The sequence below is a fragment of the Pteropus medius genome, unplaced genomic scaffold (genome assembly GCF_902729225.1).
Source record: "Pteropus medius unplaced genomic scaffold, Ma_sr-lr_union100, whole genome shotgun sequence".
In the NCBI taxonomy this organism is placed as follows: domain Eukaryota; kingdom Metazoa; phylum Chordata; class Mammalia; order Chiroptera; family Pteropodidae; genus Pteropus; species Pteropus medius.
In genome coordinates, this window is record NW_024355990.1 from 12,549,063 (window position 1) to 12,566,938 (window position 17,876).

The 17,876-nt window shown below is 41.3% G+C and overlaps 1 protein-coding gene across 5 annotated transcripts in view; it reads right to left on the reverse strand.

Moving 5' to 3' along the window:
* The window catches only part of MAP3K3 (mitogen-activated protein kinase kinase kinase 3), a 53,831-nt gene extending 40,128 nt beyond the window's left edge, over positions 1–13,703 (reverse strand). For 2 of the 5 annotated variants that reach the window (XM_039859738.1, XM_039859737.1), the window contains exons 1-3: positions 13,351–13,698; positions 5,720–5,841; positions 3,986–4,078 (exon numbers count right to left, since the gene is read on the reverse strand). In XM_039859738.1, coding sequence (XP_039715672.1) covers positions 3,986–4,078; positions 5,720–5,841; positions 13,351–13,354 — 219 coding nt within the window. In that variant the 5' untranslated portion in view covers positions 13,355–13,698. Of the gene's footprint in view, positions 1–3,985; positions 4,079–5,719; positions 5,842–13,350 lie in introns of all 5 variants that reach the window. The other 3 variants (XM_039859740.1, XM_039859739.1, XM_039859741.1) reach the window with 2 other exon arrangements.
* Between the last annotated feature and the right edge of the window lie 4,173 nt (positions 13,704–17,876).

A 17,876-nucleotide genomic window follows, 5' to 3' on the forward strand; every position in this document is an offset into this window, starting at 1 on the left:
AAAGAAAAAGAAAAAGCCTTTCAGCAGTTTGCAGTACTGTTTGGATTTCAGAACTGCAGATAAGGGACTATGGATATGCAAAAACCACACACACATGTATGCACACAATCTGAGTTTTTCACTGTATTCTCAAACTCAACCTAGCCATATGTGTTTGCATCAACTACCTCCTAAACTAGTCTCCCCTCTCAGTGTTGCTATTTCTAACACTGGTACGACTGCTCTCTTGGCTATAAACTCAAATCTCTGAATTCTGCTTGATTCTTTCCTTTCTTTCCCCTCCTCACAGTCAGACAGCAAGTTCTAATACTCCCTTCAAAGGCCTCCAGTATAAGACATCTGACCATTCTCTCCACCATCACTCTCTCATTTAGCCCCTCACTCCTGGATTCCTAAAGCAGCTCTGTACTTCTCTGCACCCTTCTTCCAACACATTCTACATTCTTCTACAATTTCAATAATCTTAACCACTGTTTTCACCATGTCCCTTCCTATTCAAAAAGTAATCAGTGATCCCCATGACTTTATGGAGTAAAGTCTAAATTCTCAGCTCTCATTCAAAGCCCTAAGGAATTTAAGCTCATTCAGTTTACCTAACCATCTCACTTTGTTTGTTCTCAACAGGAACCCTCTCTCCAGACAGATCAATGTCCATCCTATTTCCTGAAATATGCCACATTCATTCCTTCCTCTAGGCCTTTAATCATTCGATTTCCCAAACTGGAATGCCACTCTTCTTCCTTTCCACCTAACTAAACTTTTACAGCCTAGTTCAAGTGCTACCTCCTCCAGAAATGACTCCGTAAGTTCTTCAGTACAAGTTCATCTATCACTTTCCTGGCCTCCTGTAGCACTTACTATCTGTACCATATATTTAGACATAGTTACATTCTACCTTAGTTGCTTTTTTTCATGAATTTCTCATTTCCCAATAAAACTGCATGCTTCCTAGGGTACAGGAAACATAACTTACATTTCTTTCGTATGTCTAAGAAACTTAATTATAGGCACAAGTTGAACTAAATGGAGAGGTGTCATAGCTGCTGAGAAAAATGTTACAGTACAAAAATTCAGGTCTAGGCAGGTTGAAGTCCCCCATCCACCACAGCCAATCTGGTGAAAGGAATAATGAAAGCCAAGCCCAGGAGAAGAATAGTGCAGGCCTCCAGGGTGAGCTATCAGCAGGGCCAATAAGAGTAACCAATGATGACACCAAACTTAAGCAGAAATGAACTTCTCATGGTCTGAACTCAACAACTGAACATGTAACCCAAGAGGGCTTCCAAGAATCCAAAAAAATTGAACAGTGTTTATTAAACAAATGTTTGTGAACTAATCTGACCTGGTGAAGGCTTCAGCAAGCCATCAGGCCCGGTACGCTCTCAGATTCTGTAGTGCTCCCTCTCCCTGTATTTGCTATATTCCTTTGAGGGCTCCCACATCTTTGGCATTAGAGTCCTAATTTTGCCAAAGGTAGTAAAATAAATGAGAAGAAAAAGAAATGGGCAACAAAAAAATAATTTTATTTGTAAGTGTGACTAGGGAAAGTCCTAAGAGATCAGTGGAAGACATGATTATAAAGCAACTTCTTACAAAATAGCATACCTGGCTTGTGTGTCGCTTTATGTTTTATTTTCAGACTAGCCAGCCTATCTTACCAACAACCTCTAAAAAACAAAGGAAGTCCTGAAGAGCCAGGTCTAACATAGTAAAAGCAAAAGACAGTCTGCTAAATCATTGACCGTGCTAGAAAAAGAGCTCTTAAGATTCCTGCTCCTCTAAAACTGATTCTAAGAGCCTTGTCCTGCTTATGCCTGCTATGAAGAAAGCAACTTTCTCTTTCTGAAGCTCCCACTAGTGAATATCTGGAAGGTAAGACTGAGAGACCCTGTGCTCTCTGTTTAAGCCTCTACCTACTATTTGGATATGATCTAAGAGAAACAGGAATCCGTGGAAATAAGGATTCTATTTCTTCTCCCACTGGGATTTTCAGAAATTAGGCTAGCTTCAGAAGTTTGCAAAGGACTGTCAGATAGACAATAACGACCATCCAATAAAGGTAGAAAACTTTAACCCTTTTGGTACCATGACAGTATGCATAATTCTGGTTAGAAGTTTTCACTAGAGCTTATGCATACGCATAATGCCAGAACATAACAGATGTGATCTAATCATTACTGCTTTACATTTGAACATTTGTTTTGCAAATGCTCAACATTCTGTCCATGATCTTAAAACAGCTTTAAGAGGTAGACGCAATTGGAAAAGCCTATGCTAACGAATTACTAACAACTCAGTGACTTCTTGGCCAGTGCTCTTTCACTACACTAAGCTGTCAACCTCATGGAGAAATAGCACCTGCTGGTTATAAAGCACGGTGAGTTGATTTATGATTGTTAAAAGGATGTTACACATCAAGGCTTGCAAAACTGTCCATAAGCCCCAGATACACTTAGGATGTGCCGTATATCTAAGAATCTTCAGCCAGCTCTAACTAGGCTGTAGGCTTTCAGGGACCTAATATACAGGAAGGAGAACATAGATCCTACCTCCTAGCAAATAGTTCATAGCTGAGCACTTCATTCATTGTCCATGTACTTCCCTAGCGGCTCAGATGCTTAGCTGTTCTCAAAAGCATTCTCTTTTTCAATCAGTTATACCTACCTTGTTTACTTAAGGACCAGGATATCTGAAGTCCTGCCAGGCAGAGATATTAAATTAGGTTTTTCAGTTCTTCTAGGCCTCAGCCCCCAAACGATTTTGTCAATGCATCTATAGCTCCTCTAGCTTTCCTTGCTATAGCAAGCTTGAGCCCCATGAAGCTGTGCCAATCTCAGCTCTACCCTGTGGCCAGCATTGCCATTTTCACACTGAAGTGCTGTTTGCCTCTGCCAGCACCATCTCACCCCTGAATAAACAACCTTTCCTGCTGGCCAAAATACTTGGTTACTTTCAACTGGGACTCTGCAATTTGAATCTTTAGCCAAATTTGACATCTCTTAGCCATTTAAATTAGATTTTACTCTTTCATTCCTCTCTTCTAAGCATGGACCTTCTGACAGAACTGGTGATAGAGAAAACTGTTTCATTCTATCCTGGGCCCAAGTGAACAAAAACAAGAACAACAATAAATTCACTCTGTAAATTGTAAAGTTTTGTGTTAAAAGATTATTAATGTGTCCACACTCTTAGGTTGGGCTCTTTTCATTACACTATGCTATAAACACCTTTCCCCCCGAAAGGTTCCCCCGACCTCCACCTCACCCCGTCCTTTCTAGAAATGCATTCATTGAGACTTTCTCTCTCTTTCTGCTTTCAGGAAGAATACTTTTCCTGGTCAGAAGTTGAACATCTGCTACACTTCCCAGGGGAGACCATTCCACAAACTTGACTTAATTAAGGGGAAAAGCTATCTTGACCTTTTCATTGCCCTTTTACCCAATATTAGCATAAAATTTTGAGCTTCAATTTCTAAACAGCCATGTTCATTCCACAGCTTCACAAGTTTATGACAATGCATAGAAGCTCATGACCTGTGTGAAGGAATGTGTTAATGAATTGTTAAACATCTCTAAGCATGTACTTAATTTCTTGCCCAATAAATCAGTAGCCCCTTATACAATATATAAAGTTGTGCTGTCCAAGACAATAGCCACTAGCCACATGTGGCTATTTAAATTTAAGATAATTAAAATTAAATAAAATTTAAAATTCAGTTCCTCAGTTGCTCAATAGCAACGTTTGGCTAGCAGATACTACAGTAGACAGCACAAATTTCTAACATTTCTATCATCACAGAAAGTTTACTGAACAACACTGAGAGACTGCTTATGAATAATATTGTTGTAAGAAATGGTGACAGAATATAGTACTCCCTACAAATCCACTAAAACGACTTGTCCAGGAAATGAACTCCACACTCTTCCAGCACTAGTATCAGGTTTAAAAGCACATTTTAGCTTTAATGGGTAATTTGGTTCCTTACCAAAAATTTCTTTTTCTCACTGGCCCCTGCACATGAGCTTGTTGTTACTGTGGGGCTGTTCAAAAGGGCTGAGCTGCTGCTGTTGTGTTTTTTCTTTAAAAACAAAAAACTAAGGTTAATAAGTTGTATCCTACATGCAACAGAAAAAGTTTGATAATATTCAAGTAAATTGTGGATCCAAAGAGCCAGTATCTCTTGCTGAGATTACTTCCTTAACCAGAAGTCAATCTTTTCACACCCTTCTACTTCGTAACCACTAACTTCACTCTAATAACAGCAGCAGTCACAGTAAAAGATCAGGACTTTTCTTAAAATAGCTTTTAGGCTCTAGACAGAAGAAGGATTCCTAAAAGGAATCCCCCCTTCAAGGATCACTCAAGGACCACTCTACTCCTCCTTTTCCCAGCCTATCCTTTTGGGCCTTTCAACTCGAGAAAGCTTCCCCTTTTCACCTACTGATATCCAAGCTAACATTCCCGTTTGGAGAAAGATCAGCTGACTGGAGCAGAGTTAGCAAGCACACTCCACATAGGAAGACAGGAAGGAAAGTGAGGTCATTAGGCTCAAGCCTGGGGGGAGGGGACTCACTTCTGGTAAAATGCTCCTTCCAAAAGCAGCTTTGAATAGAACTAAATTACAGCAAGGGAGAACCTACACAATTAGACAGAATAATGTATGAAAATAGTACAACAATGGGCCCTATTCTGTTGTACTCCTAGTTCTGTAAGGCATCCACAAAAATAAAAACAGCTTTCTAAACGAATCTTTCTGTTACAACATGAAACAAAAGAACTCAGGGTTCCTCGTTTTCCTAAATGCAGGAAATACTCTGGGAGGCTATATCTAGGAGACTTCAGACAGAAGTTCTAGGGCCTTATACTTTCTTTAATAGCCAAGTGTAGGTATTTCTGAAGAACTGGCAGACAAGGTGCAAATGAGGAGAGAGAAGTTTAGCTGATAACAAAGAGAACCACAAGGGAGCTGTCATGGACAAATTTTCATCCAACACACTGAACACAGCCATCTGATATAGCACCAGATACCCAGTAGGGAGGAAAGCTCCCCATCATTGATTCCTCTCTGTAGGTCAAAGTACCCGAGAAACAGGGAGGCAAATGACATCACAGGTGAGAATGTTCTCAATAGCATGTAGGTTTAAATGTTAACAAAAATAAAAATTGTTTTCCTAAAGAAGCATACAACTCTCAATAAAATAGGCACTCTCAACTATCTGAGTTAATAAGGAGAAACAACTATAAATAAAAATAATAATACGATCACTCATTATTACCTTTAGAATATATTATATGACAGTTTATTTTTAAAAATTTCCATTACTAATTATATTTTACATAAGCTTATACTAAAATTAATTCTTCCTGAGTACATACTGAAAGGTAGCTAAAAACCTGAGTTAAGAATCACGAATCTGGATAAAATTTGCCAAATAATCAGTAAAAGAAAAATTATATGAATACTTCCCCATAAACGAAGGAATTATTCTTATTCTTCATAGATGAAACACTATGCACAAGGTCAAGTGCACAAGGCTTTGCAACTCCAGATCATGACCTACATCTGGCTGATATATATCACTTACCACTTAACAGACTGTGAAAAGAGGGAGCCAATAGCATTCAAGCCTGGTATATAATATTGTTGGCTTCTCAAATATTTCCTAACTGAACACTCTTCCCTAACAAATTTCATTAAATCTGCCAGGGCCACACATACCTGCCTATTTGGGTGACCCGTGTCTTTGTTCTTCATGGTCTCATATCCAGGCACCCGGGGACGTCGGCTCATCTGGAGGGCCACCAGATCCTTCATGATCGAGTTCAATGCCTCCTGTTCGTCTACAATGAAACAGTGCACATGAGTTAAGATATTTTAACACAGACCAGCAAAGTACTTTCACAAATTACATTACTAATACTCAGGATCAGGGACTTCTGCCCTGGTAAAATGACAGACCCCATAACTCTAATTATATGAATTTGATGTCTCTTAAAAGTAGATAACTTAGGTAAGACTATAGTGGCTTGAATTTTAATGGATTCTTAATAGCACTCTAATCAGATCTCTGGCAGCAAGATTTACCATTTCACTGAGGGCAAGGGAGGTGCTCCCTTGCCAGTTTCTCTGGCAATTCTTCAGTGCCAGAGAAACTCAACCAGGAAAAATAGATGAAAAGTTGGAGTGAACTGAAGAACAACAGAGCACAGTGTAGTAGGGTACTGAGTGAAAAGATGAATTCATGGAGAGCTGATTATGGGACAGAGTCAGTCACACACTTAATCTTAAAGCATCATATGCGGGAGAGTACATTTTAAAAGGTACCAAACAAGGACCTCAGGTAGCTGCTTGGAACAGAAGTTGTCTTATAAGCCTATATAGCCTTTGAATGCCCTCCTCCCAACTCTTTACAAGTTTATAGGCCTTTTGCTTCCCATAGGGAAGTCAAAAGACAGTGCTTCCCTAATTGACCAAGTAATGCACTGCCTGTGTTTTTAATGGCATTACTTGTAATCCCCTTTTCTTGAAATACCAAAGAGTACTAGAGTCCTCATTCACTGAAGACAACTGGCCAAAACTCAGAACCCACACCAAACCAATTCCATGTTTTGCAAAATTCTCCTCGGTCCTTCAAGAGATCCTTGTCCACTCAAATAGCATCTGGGAGTTGAAAATAAGTAAATTTGTTGATCTGGAAAAGAATATGAGGGATGAGCTGTTATACTTGCTTTGGTGGTGAGTCACTTGGGGACTTAGGGCACACCTTAAAAGAATCGAGTACAAAAGTCTCCACCCAAGGAGAGTGCCTATCTTCTGCCCTTTGTCATTGTCCACTGGAAATATTCAAATATGGAAAGGAAAGAAGAGCATGAAGTTAGGAAGTAAAATTATGCCATTTGCCTCTCCCCACTTCCTAAACAAAATCTGCTCAGAAGTCCCATATGCCCTTGGAGGAGATGCAGAAAAGGAAGAAGGGTGCCCATGAAGAGGTTTTTGCCTGCTCACAAAAAGGAAAATTAGATTTAAAACTTGCAAGAAAACATGAGTAGTATAACGTCCCATCTAATTCCACTTCAAAACATATACAAAAGTATGTACGAGAGTAATACAGTTGCAGTACCAAAAGAATGAGGTAAATGAGATAACGAATAAGGAGGAAGTTGGTATTTACTAAAAGACATCTGTCAAAATTAAAACACACATATTTTATCAATTAGTTCATATTTTCTAACAATTTATCTATAGAGTCCTTAAAGAAAGGGAATTTGCTTGGTTTTTGTTTTGTACTTTAACCACCCAACATCTAAGCTAGGAAGATTGGCATACGCACACACACTTATATATTAAATTGGCTTATATATTATTAAATACAACATAAATAAGTAAAATTATTGGGCCGACTGTCACAGTAAGTTAAGATCAAAATAAAGGGGATTATGACTAGATAGGTGTTTTCTGAGGACCATCCAGTGATATTTCTAACAGCAGAATGCATGGAACTTTCAGTATCAAGGTAATCACCCTTTGAACAGAGAATTTCAGTTGTCTCAGCTCAGATATTGAACCAAGATAGATGTGAATACACACACAGAGAAACATGCACACACTTGTCAAGTGAAATCCATGACAAGGAGACTAGAAAAGTTGTTTCTAATTCTGTATAAGATGATGCTATTATAAGAGCTGGTTTATCAGGTTGACAAATTCTGTTTCCAGGAAGCTAACCAATTCCTGGCATTACTTAATGGATAAACTTGTTTGGTAGCTCTAGTACTGAGAATACACTAGAGGAATAGTTTGGCACTATCTCTTGAAATTCCAGACAACTGACACAAGTGAAACAGGGTTATAGAATCTGATTTTGTGTCAAAGTTGAATACATCACTAGAGGCGGACAGGTACTTAAACTGATACTTCAAAGTGAGGACATGGATAAAGACAGGAAGTAAATCAAGTGGCTCTTTTAGGTATTTCTTCCTGGATTGAGATTTTAACTGAATTATCTGCACTCTAGTACGAGATTCTTTAAAAAATAAAAACAAACAAATAAAACTTTTGAAAACAATTAGCAGCTTTCTTAGAGTGCAGCAGTTAATGGACTTTGGAGTCTGAAAGACCTGGGTTTAAGGAGGCCTTGAACAAATCACATATTCTCCCTAGATTTCAATTTCCTCATTTGTAAAATAGAGAAAATAAAGCGTTATTTCACATAGTTGCTGTGAGAGTTAAGAGAAAAAAAAAGTTACAAATTATTCGTCACGGTACCTAACGCTTAGTAACGCTAAAAAATGCTGGCTATTATCATCATCAATGGAAAAAGGTCAATGGGAAAAGACTGAAGGCCACTTAACTTACCTTAATATTTAATTTTATACCTGAATTTTTATTAATCATTAACAATAATCATTTACTGAGTACCGAGCATGTATTATATGTTAGTTTTGAAAGATACTTCAAGGTATTCGAACACTAGTAAAAGGATAAACAACACACAAATACGATGTTATACAAATGAAGAGATCGAATTAGACGGTAAACAAACCAAAGTACATAAACACACATATGTAAATATCTTTTTACAGTATCAGTAGCAAGAGGTTCTATAGATGATTTTACATATTAACAGAATAAAGATTCTTTCAGAAAGGCAAGTTGTTTCAGCTATGCAGGAGAGCTTTAAAAAATGAACTAAGGAGGAGAAAGGACAGGAAAGCAAGTGAGGGGCAGAGGGGGAAAAAAAAAAGGGACTGATTCTCAGTGAATTGTAACCCTTACCGAGTAGGGTAGGAAGAAAGTATGTTAGCAAAGAACCTTTTAAGAAGATTGGAAAAAACAAAGAGTCACATCACAGAAGCCAAGAGCAAAGAAGAGCAGTGGCAGGCATAGGCCAAGCAGGTCTAATAGAGTGGTAGAGGCAGAAACAAAATTTTAAAGGGAATCAAGAAGCTGGAGATTAAAAGAAAATTGGAAGTAGTGGGAATCAACAGTTCATTTGTAAACTTTACATGTGAACAAGCTGAGGCAGGGGTAATAGTGTGCTATAACCTTGGATAGATTTCCTGAAGATGGGGGTGGTCTGATACACTTAAAAGCTACCAGGAAGAAGCACAGAGAAAGAAGTTAATTCTAGAAATTAAGAAGTTAAGAATCTAGAGAGGAGTATTCATACAAAATAGAAAAAGAAGGGTTCTATGTAACAAGGATTAGAGTTCAAGCTTAAAAAGTGGAAACTCTTAAGCAGTCTTATGCAGACAGCAGTCCATTATTATCAGGCAGCATGTACTTTTTCTTCTCCCAATACCCTGACCTATGGTATCTACGGGGCTACCAGGCAACATACTCCTCTCTCATTAGCTCCATCAGGAAGTCACTCTTTCAGACCTAGCCATTACTTCACCTTAAAGCAGGGTCTTATGAATTCCCTTGGCTAAAAACTCAGAAAAGTTTCCAGAAGCACCACGGCCTTCAGTGAACATTGTTGTCCTACATGATGTTTGTTTACTATGCCAGACACTCTCTTTTCCATATGTACAAATCTCCAAAGTAATATTTAAATCTTTGTTTTCACTTAACTAATAATCTTATTTCTTCATCTTGCCAACAGCTCTGCCCTACTCTTGACAGATGGTCTGATCACAGAGATGCTGTGCTTCGGACTCTCCTTGAGTCAGATTTTAATACATTTTTGTTCATATTTTACATACTCCCACTGCCTCCACACTGTCCCTACCTGAGCAAACATCATTTTATAGTAAAGATAAGGAAAAAGGCCCGATTCTCAAGTCACAAGAAACTTTTTTCCTTCAAGGACATGGTTGAACCTTTGCTAAATCTCAAAGTCAAATTCTGGTGTTTATTTTTCTGAGATATTCAGAGCTCTTTAATATTAATTGATGGTTCAAAATTTAAAAAGACATAATACAAAGTAAACTACTGCTTCCTCATAAGAATCAATATATCCCACTATATTTTATTTTAATGTTTAATGAAATTAACATAAAGGTCTGGAGAATATAGGATTATGTATGCCAATTCAGTAACTACAGAATTGACCTCGCCTTCCTGCATACCTTTACACAGTTTTGACAAAGTACGACACCTCATTGCACTTATTTGTTTACATGTGTCTGGTTCACTTTACCTAACTGTAACTGCTTAAGGATAGGATAAATGCAGGTACAGGGCCTAACACTTCATCTGACACATAAAAGACAATAAATGGACAAAGAATAAATGCATAGCTTACATAAAACTAAGAAAACTGCTTCTTATCCTTTATATATTCTCCTAAATAATACTCAGATATTTATTTACTTTTTACAAATGCCTAAAATTCAGTTTCAAAATCCAGTTGTCATTTTTTAAAATATCAGAAATCTAGTTGTGACATTGCGATATTGATTCATTATATTGTGATTCCAATTTCCATGAAAACAGTTGCTAACTATTCAGAATCTACACAGGTGGTCAGATTCTAGCCAAACTGAATTGAGACTGCTCTAACTGGGAGCTCCTAACAGCCTGGGAACCCTGGAGACAGATGTCTCTAAATCACAATGGTTCTGACTTCAAATCAAGTCATCAAACCAGAACCACACCATCTTTAATCCTATACTCAGTTCACTATAGTTTCCTGTAACATTTCCAAGTTGTTGCATATGTTTCAGTAATATTTCCCACTAAGTATCATATTGCATTTATAAAAAGTCCAAATAAACACTAGTAAATTAACCTTGGGCATTAACAGTATTTGCCACTATAATTGCTAAAACTAGGAGAGAATCCTAGTATGACCGAAAAAAAATGACCAGTCACTCCCAATTGTTTTATTAACCACCTAGTATCAAAGCCAAAAAGAAAAATATTTCTTATTATTTACAGAGATGTGTAGTTTCCACTAGAAATTTACTGGGGCTAACAGCCAACATAAAATCTGACATGTTTTTACTACCAACCCAAGTTATCAAATAGGCTTGAGTCTGGGACTTAGAAGAGCTCAGGAAAATATGACTGTTAACCAAAGAACCTGCAGGAACTCAGATAGTTATATTCCTTTTCTCCTGGACTGGAGTTTAATGGGTGTAATGAAAATATTAATAAATCTATGTTTCTTTCTTAACAACCCTTGAGTTTATTTAGCAACTAAAACAAACTAACCAGCCCGGGAACTTGAATTCTCATTATTAATATCACCAAAATGGAAACTAGTATTTAAGAGAGAGACTGTATGTGTGTGTGTACATATAACCTTGGTGAGCAAATTAAAGAACCAGGTTTGGGGAGAATTCACTATTAGCTCTGTATATCGAGGTCATCTACCAAAAAAGGGAGAGAATGGTATGGGGGGGAAAGTGCTGAAGAAAGCCAGGCAGTGGTTCTTAAACCAAGTTGCCTAATATATGGCAGCCACTAGGCAATAATTCCACCCTCATTATCTTAGTTTCTTCATGTAAAACTGACACTGGGACGAATGAGAAGACACTGAGATCCTGGTCCTTTTTTCTTTGGTACTCTGGGCTGTACCTATATAGTTCCTTTCCTCTCCATCACTGTCAGCCAATAAACTCACACACTTAAACTTTTTAAAAATGCCTTGAAATGTGAAAACAGACTGACATCTATTTTTATGTTAGACAGTGAAACATAGTCAACACATCTGGGCACTCTAACTGGTTTAGCAGTCAAGAAAGGGAGGAGTGGGAGGTCTGCACACCCTCAAGTATTTCACACTCCTTTTTGGGACTTAAGACTGTCCCCAACAGACAAAAAGGAAAGATTTACTAGAAAGACTATCACAAATATAGGTTCACAAATTAATTCAAAGATTTAGTTCAATCATCAAATTGCAGAACACAAGATAAACGTTTGAAGTCTAAAAGAACAGGAATAATTATGTGCCTCGTTTACAGTAAATGTTCAAAAAGTATTTGTTAGATTTTATATTTAAATGCCAGACTGGATTCCTTTTCTGCTCAGTGTTACAGGGCACTTTCCACAGATGAGCAACAAGCACTTTTGAAGTAAAGCATGGGAAGGAAACAGTACTCAGCATGTGAATAAATTCATCCCTTCCTAAAGGAGGGGCAGCCTAGAATAAAACAAGGCAATTCATTCAAACCCAGAGTGTAAAAGACAGGCTGCAAAAGAGTATCTGCCTAATGTGGCAAAGCATACATTTAACCTCCTACAAAAATGACTTGACCTTGCTATAGGGCAAAGCAAACATTAACGTTCCCTCTTCACATGCGGCCCTTCAGAGGCAATGAATGGTTGTGCAAAGATTTCTTTCACTGAAGTTTACCCCCTTGTATTTAGGACAATATAAAATACTTTGCAAGACTTGCGATCGCCCACCACGGTATCACAGTAACGGATCCAAGACAAGCAAAGTACATCTAAAATGTTATTTTCTTCTTAATCTAGTCCAATAGTTATTTGCCGAGTTACCAAAAAGGACATGAAATATAATTCAGCTTAAATGCTATATGGAAGGCATTAAAAGCTTTTCTTAAATTATATCTTCATAACATAAATAGCAAATATTGATAAAAAGGAAATGATTTCATATTCTTTTGTGTAACGAATGCTTCCCTCAAAAGTTACATAATTTCAGGGATACTGCAAGATAAAAATAATGGATGCAAAACACTGCATCTGGATTTTTCAAAAAGTAGGATGTGAATTATAACTGGCTGCACCCGACCAATTCCTAACCTCCATCAATCTGCACGCAGCTCGCATTTCTCAACCGCGCTGCTCTTAACAGTGATTGCCATTTTAATCACCTCCCAGTCTATCTCCCCGCACGCCCCCTCCCCCTTGCGCTGGGGCGCGCATAGGGCTGGAGAGCAAGCCCCGGGAACGCTCACAGGCCGGCCTGTGTGAGCAAAGGGAAGGAAATGACACAGGCAGGAAAAAAAAGCAAATCAAGGAAAAGACACAACAGCAGCTGGGCCTACACCAGCCTCCAGCCGGGGCCCCACACTGCGCTCTCGCTCCCCCGCCCTCGGGCTCGCGGTCCAGCTCGCTCAGGCCGGAGGGGGCTGCCCGGCCAAGCACCGGCCCTCCATCCAGCCGCCGCTTCCTCGGGATGCGCCCGCAGCGCAGCCCGGAAGGAGGCTGCCGATGAGCTCCGCCGGCCGGGACCGCCTCGGCGGGCCAGGGGAGCCAGAACCCCGGCCTGGCCCGTGGAGCCGCGAGCCGGGCGGGCGGGCTCCGGCGCTCCGCAGCCCCGGCCCGGCGGGCTGTCCATGCCTGTCAGGCGGCGGCCCAGGGCCCTCCTCCCCTCAGCCCGGGGCGGGGCGACGCGAAGTAGCGCGGGCACAGGCCGGGGCGGTGGCGACACTCACCCATGGTGGCGATGGCGGCGGCGGCGGTTCGAGCCCGAGTGTCACCTCCGCAGCCGGGGCTGCATGCCGGGGGCCTGGGCGGCGGGGACGGCAGCGGGCCTGGCTCCGCGCGGGGGGCGCGGGCTGCGCTCGGGGCCCCCGCCGCCTCCCCAGGCTCCGGCTCCGGCTCCGCCTGCGGCCGGGCGCTGTGGCATGGGCAGGATGGCCCGCTACATCCCCGGCGCTCCTCGGCTCGGCCCAGCCCGGCCTCGGCGGCGCCGCTCGGCCCGCCCGCGCGCCAGTCTCTCAGTCCCTCAGTCCCTCAGTCGTTCCGTCCGGCCACCGTTCTCCACCTCAGGAACGCTCCGAAAAACAAACCGCTGGTCGCGCAGCTCACCCTTTGCCTGTCACTCAGCCCAGCGCCCACCAATCCAAAGGCTGTGCTGGGCCTTCGCACCACCCCCACTCATTTCACCAGCCAATAAGAATGAGGAAGTCGCTGCCCCCGCCAACACCCCCTCCACCGCTGTCTCCCCAACACCCTCTCAGCTGCCAGCTAATCATAGGCACCACACCATAGACCAATCCCGCCTACTCTTGCGGGATGCCAATGGGCGAAGCCAAGGCGGTTTCCGACAGCTGTCTATCGCCTGCCAATCATCAAAACTGCTCCCGATTCACTCCGCTAATAACCAATCACGTAGAGGACTCTGAGCACCCGCCTCTGCACATCCCTCACTGGTTCGCCCCTTCTCTCCCCGGGAGGTGTTGGTTGCTCCAATCACAGCTCACGCGCGAGGCTCCGCCCACATTCCCACCTCCCGTCAGTCAACCAGAAGCTCCCCTGGCGCGCGGGCTGGCGCGGTTCCCTACTGGCTACCTTAGGGCTGGAATCTGGGAAGGCGGCTGGAAGCGACCCCAGGCCTCCTGCCCTCCGGACCCTCTGCGGTCCGAGTTGTCTCTGAGGCCCCCGTCTTGCCCCTTCATGTGGCCACACCCGGTGCGTAATAAGCGGGGAAGGTTTTGGCTCTGAGCGCTTCCCAGCGTGTGGCCACCTCTGCCTTGGGATCCCTTGGCAGGCCCTCCGGTCCAGACGCTATTGCTTGCCCAGAGGTAGAGGCGGCCTCGCCACTGCCAGCCTTTTCCTGGGTCTCATACCTTCGGGGCCACACCTTCCGAGGGGCTGCGGTAGTACTGGAATATGGGTCCTCACAAATCTGGGAGTTCTGCGACTGGCCAGGGCCGAAACCAATAAATAGCAAAGCCAAAAAGCTTCTTTTGGGAAAAAAATAAAAAATTTAAAAACTTTTTTTCCAGTTTCTAAAAGCAATACAACCTCTTTGTATTGCCATCGGGAGGAGGGGAAGGAATCCCAACTCAGAGTTAATTTTATCACTTTCCTCTTAGATACACGTTTGACAAAAAATGGCTCATATTGTTTTGTAGTGTGCTTACATTTTATTATGTTTTCCCGTGCCACTGAATATTGTTCCAAAACAATTGTACTGACTGCATGATATTTCAGAATGGATGGTGACCGTAATTAATTTCCCCAACCCTCCGTTGTTCAACATTTTGTATATCCAGATCTTCAGATTCCAAGTCCACCACAATAAGGACTCCCTTCCTCTGGTCCCTGTTCCAGTCTAATATGAGACACCAGGATAATCTTGCTCAGATGCCTTTTTCACCTGTCAACTAAGAACCTTTAGTGGTGGCTTTGCCTTGAGCGTCAAATCTCTTAATTACTTTAGCCTCCACTCTACACCCCCATCCCAATATTTATCAGGCCCTTTGTCCTGTTAGTTTTCTCCCCTCCAACAAGCTTTTAAGTCTGTAATTTTCCCTCTTGATTAGATCTCTACCCAGTTTATTGTAGTTCCTATAATAATCTCTCTTTTCTGGGAAAGATTTCTCAACCCCATACATTATCAACCTCCAAAGAGAAAATTTTAAATTAATTAAATTTAAATTCTTCCTCATGAGAGAAATTAAATACTAAGGAATAAGATTTTGTCAGCTATGAAAGCCACACACCATTGGAGTAGCAAAGATTTTTTTCACCCATTAAGAATCACTTTTCACTCCTTTGGGGACATTACCCTATTAAGAATAAGTGTAATGGGCTTATGCTGGAGGTCATAATCTGCCAATCTGAAGCTCAGATCTGACCCTTAATTTTGTTGGCCTGCAATAAATATTTTTAAAAGACACAATTATGCCAGTAGAAATCTAATACCCACTCATGGCCTGTATCCAAAGGTCTATTTATCAGTTTTGGAACATCTAAAACACATTTAACATGTTTTACACCAAACGCTTGATTTTTCCCCCTCCCCGCCCCCAAAACCCTGCTCCTCAGTTTTCCCAATTCTTAAAATACAAACCTAAGAGTCTTCCTTGATTTTATTGTTTCCTTAACATTCCCATATCCGATCATGCAGCAAGTCTTTTCAGCTCGTTTCAAAATTTATCTGAACCAAACCACTTCTCACCACTACCACCCTAGTCCAAGCCACCACCCTCTCTTACATGACTGCTCTAGCCCTCTAAACTGGTCTTCCTGTTTCCTCTGTGGTCACTCAACAAATGATTCTCCACACAGCAGCCAGAGTGATCTTTGTAAAATGTAATTCAGATCATGTCACTCTCCTGCTGTCAACCCTTCAATGACTTCCCATTCACATTTAGAATAAAACCCAAACTCTGTCATGGCTTTCCAGGCCCAATGAGAGCTGGCGCCCACCATCTTCTCCTACCTCATCTCTACCACTCTCCCTTAATCACTGTCCTCCAGCCACACTGGCCTTCTCACCAAACTTTGAACCTACCAGGTTCAAGACCTTTCACCTCAGGTATTTATCATTTGTTCTGCCTGGAATGCTTTTCCCCTAGATGTTCCCCTAGATGGCTAATTCCTGGTTCTGTTTCAGGTCTCTGCTCAAATCAACTCCTAAGAGTTCCTAACCACCTCATCCAAAATAGCCTCTGTCCCTTCCATCATTTTGTATCTCCGTATTCTGCCTTATTTTTCTTCATAGTGCCTGATTTATATATTTACTTGTCTTTCCTCCAACTACAATGAGCATAAGCTGTATAGGATCAGGAATTTTGTTCTGTTCACTGCCCTATTCCCAGCACTTAGAATAGTACTTTGCACATAGTAGAGAACTATAGTACAACTACTAAAGTCTTTAGCTGAAAAGAGCCTTCTGATTTTCCTTCTACCTTTCTAGCAACTGCTTTCTTTGAGGACTTTATTTCCATTGTGTCAGTCCCTTAACCAGCCATCTCAACTGTTCCCATGCTGTAGTTATCATACTGGACTTTCTTCTGAGCTCCAGAGCAATCACCCCTTGAGTATCCCACAGGCACCTCAAATTCTACAGGCCCAAATTGAATTATTTTTTTCCTAGTTTTGTATTTCCGTTGTCCATCTTCATTCTCCAAGTTGGATACCTTTGAGCTATCTAACTTGGAGAGCTCTTCCTCTCCATTCCCTTCCCCCTCATCTAATGTTGACCATGGCCCCAACCTGTCCATTCCTCTCCCATTCCCAGCTGCACCATCCTAGTTCAAACCACCAAAGTCACTTATTTAGATTATGTATGTGTGCTCACATCACAGGGTGATCTTTTCAAAACAGACACCTGATCCTGTCATGCTCTGCTTAAAAATTTTAGTTTTCCATCACCCTTAGGATAAATTGAATATGTGAATGTTGCTAAGAAGGCCATTCCTTCTTTGGCCACAAGTTTTTTTATTTCCTACCTCTACCAACCCCACTGTTCAAATTCTATGCTCTGGCCACATGGAACCACTGGCAGTTCCTCAAACATGACTCTTGGCTCTATACCTCTGCATGTGCTATTTTCTCTCTTTCAAATACTCTTTTCCATTCTTGCCCTCCACCCTTCTTTCAGAGAAGAGCTAAGTCTAAACATCACTGCCTCCATGAAACCTTTCCAGATACCCCCAAATCTGGATAGCAGAGCACCTAGTACTTTCTTTATCAAAGCACTTGTCATACTCTACTGTAATTGCCTTTAAGGAAGCATAAAGTCAGAAGCTGCATCAAATTGGCATGCCTACCATCTTCTATAGCACATTCGAAAAAATATTTGTTCAATAAGTGAACCTCAAATGGGGATGTTAGCAAGTGAATGTAATTTCCACAGGTGTGTGTGCCCTTTTATGTATTTGTCTTCTTTCTGTATGCTGTTTCCTTCCTCACTCTTCATTTCCTGCTGTGAAGCATCCCAGCTGGGCCATGCCTTCTCCAGTCTGTTCCCCTAGTTTTTACACTGAGTAGATGCTCCTATTTAAGCACCTGAACCATATCTAACCCCAAGAATCAGTGTGCAGAGCCTCAGAAAGTGCTGGTCCCATTTAGCAGCCCAATGAGACACCAGCTACATACTTTCCTTCTTTCAAGAGCATAGGGATACTTAGACACATGACAGGGAACAATAAATACAAATGAATGATCAATCTTAGGGGATAGTTGGATGAATTCAGTGTAAAAAAAGAAACCAACAAACCTATCA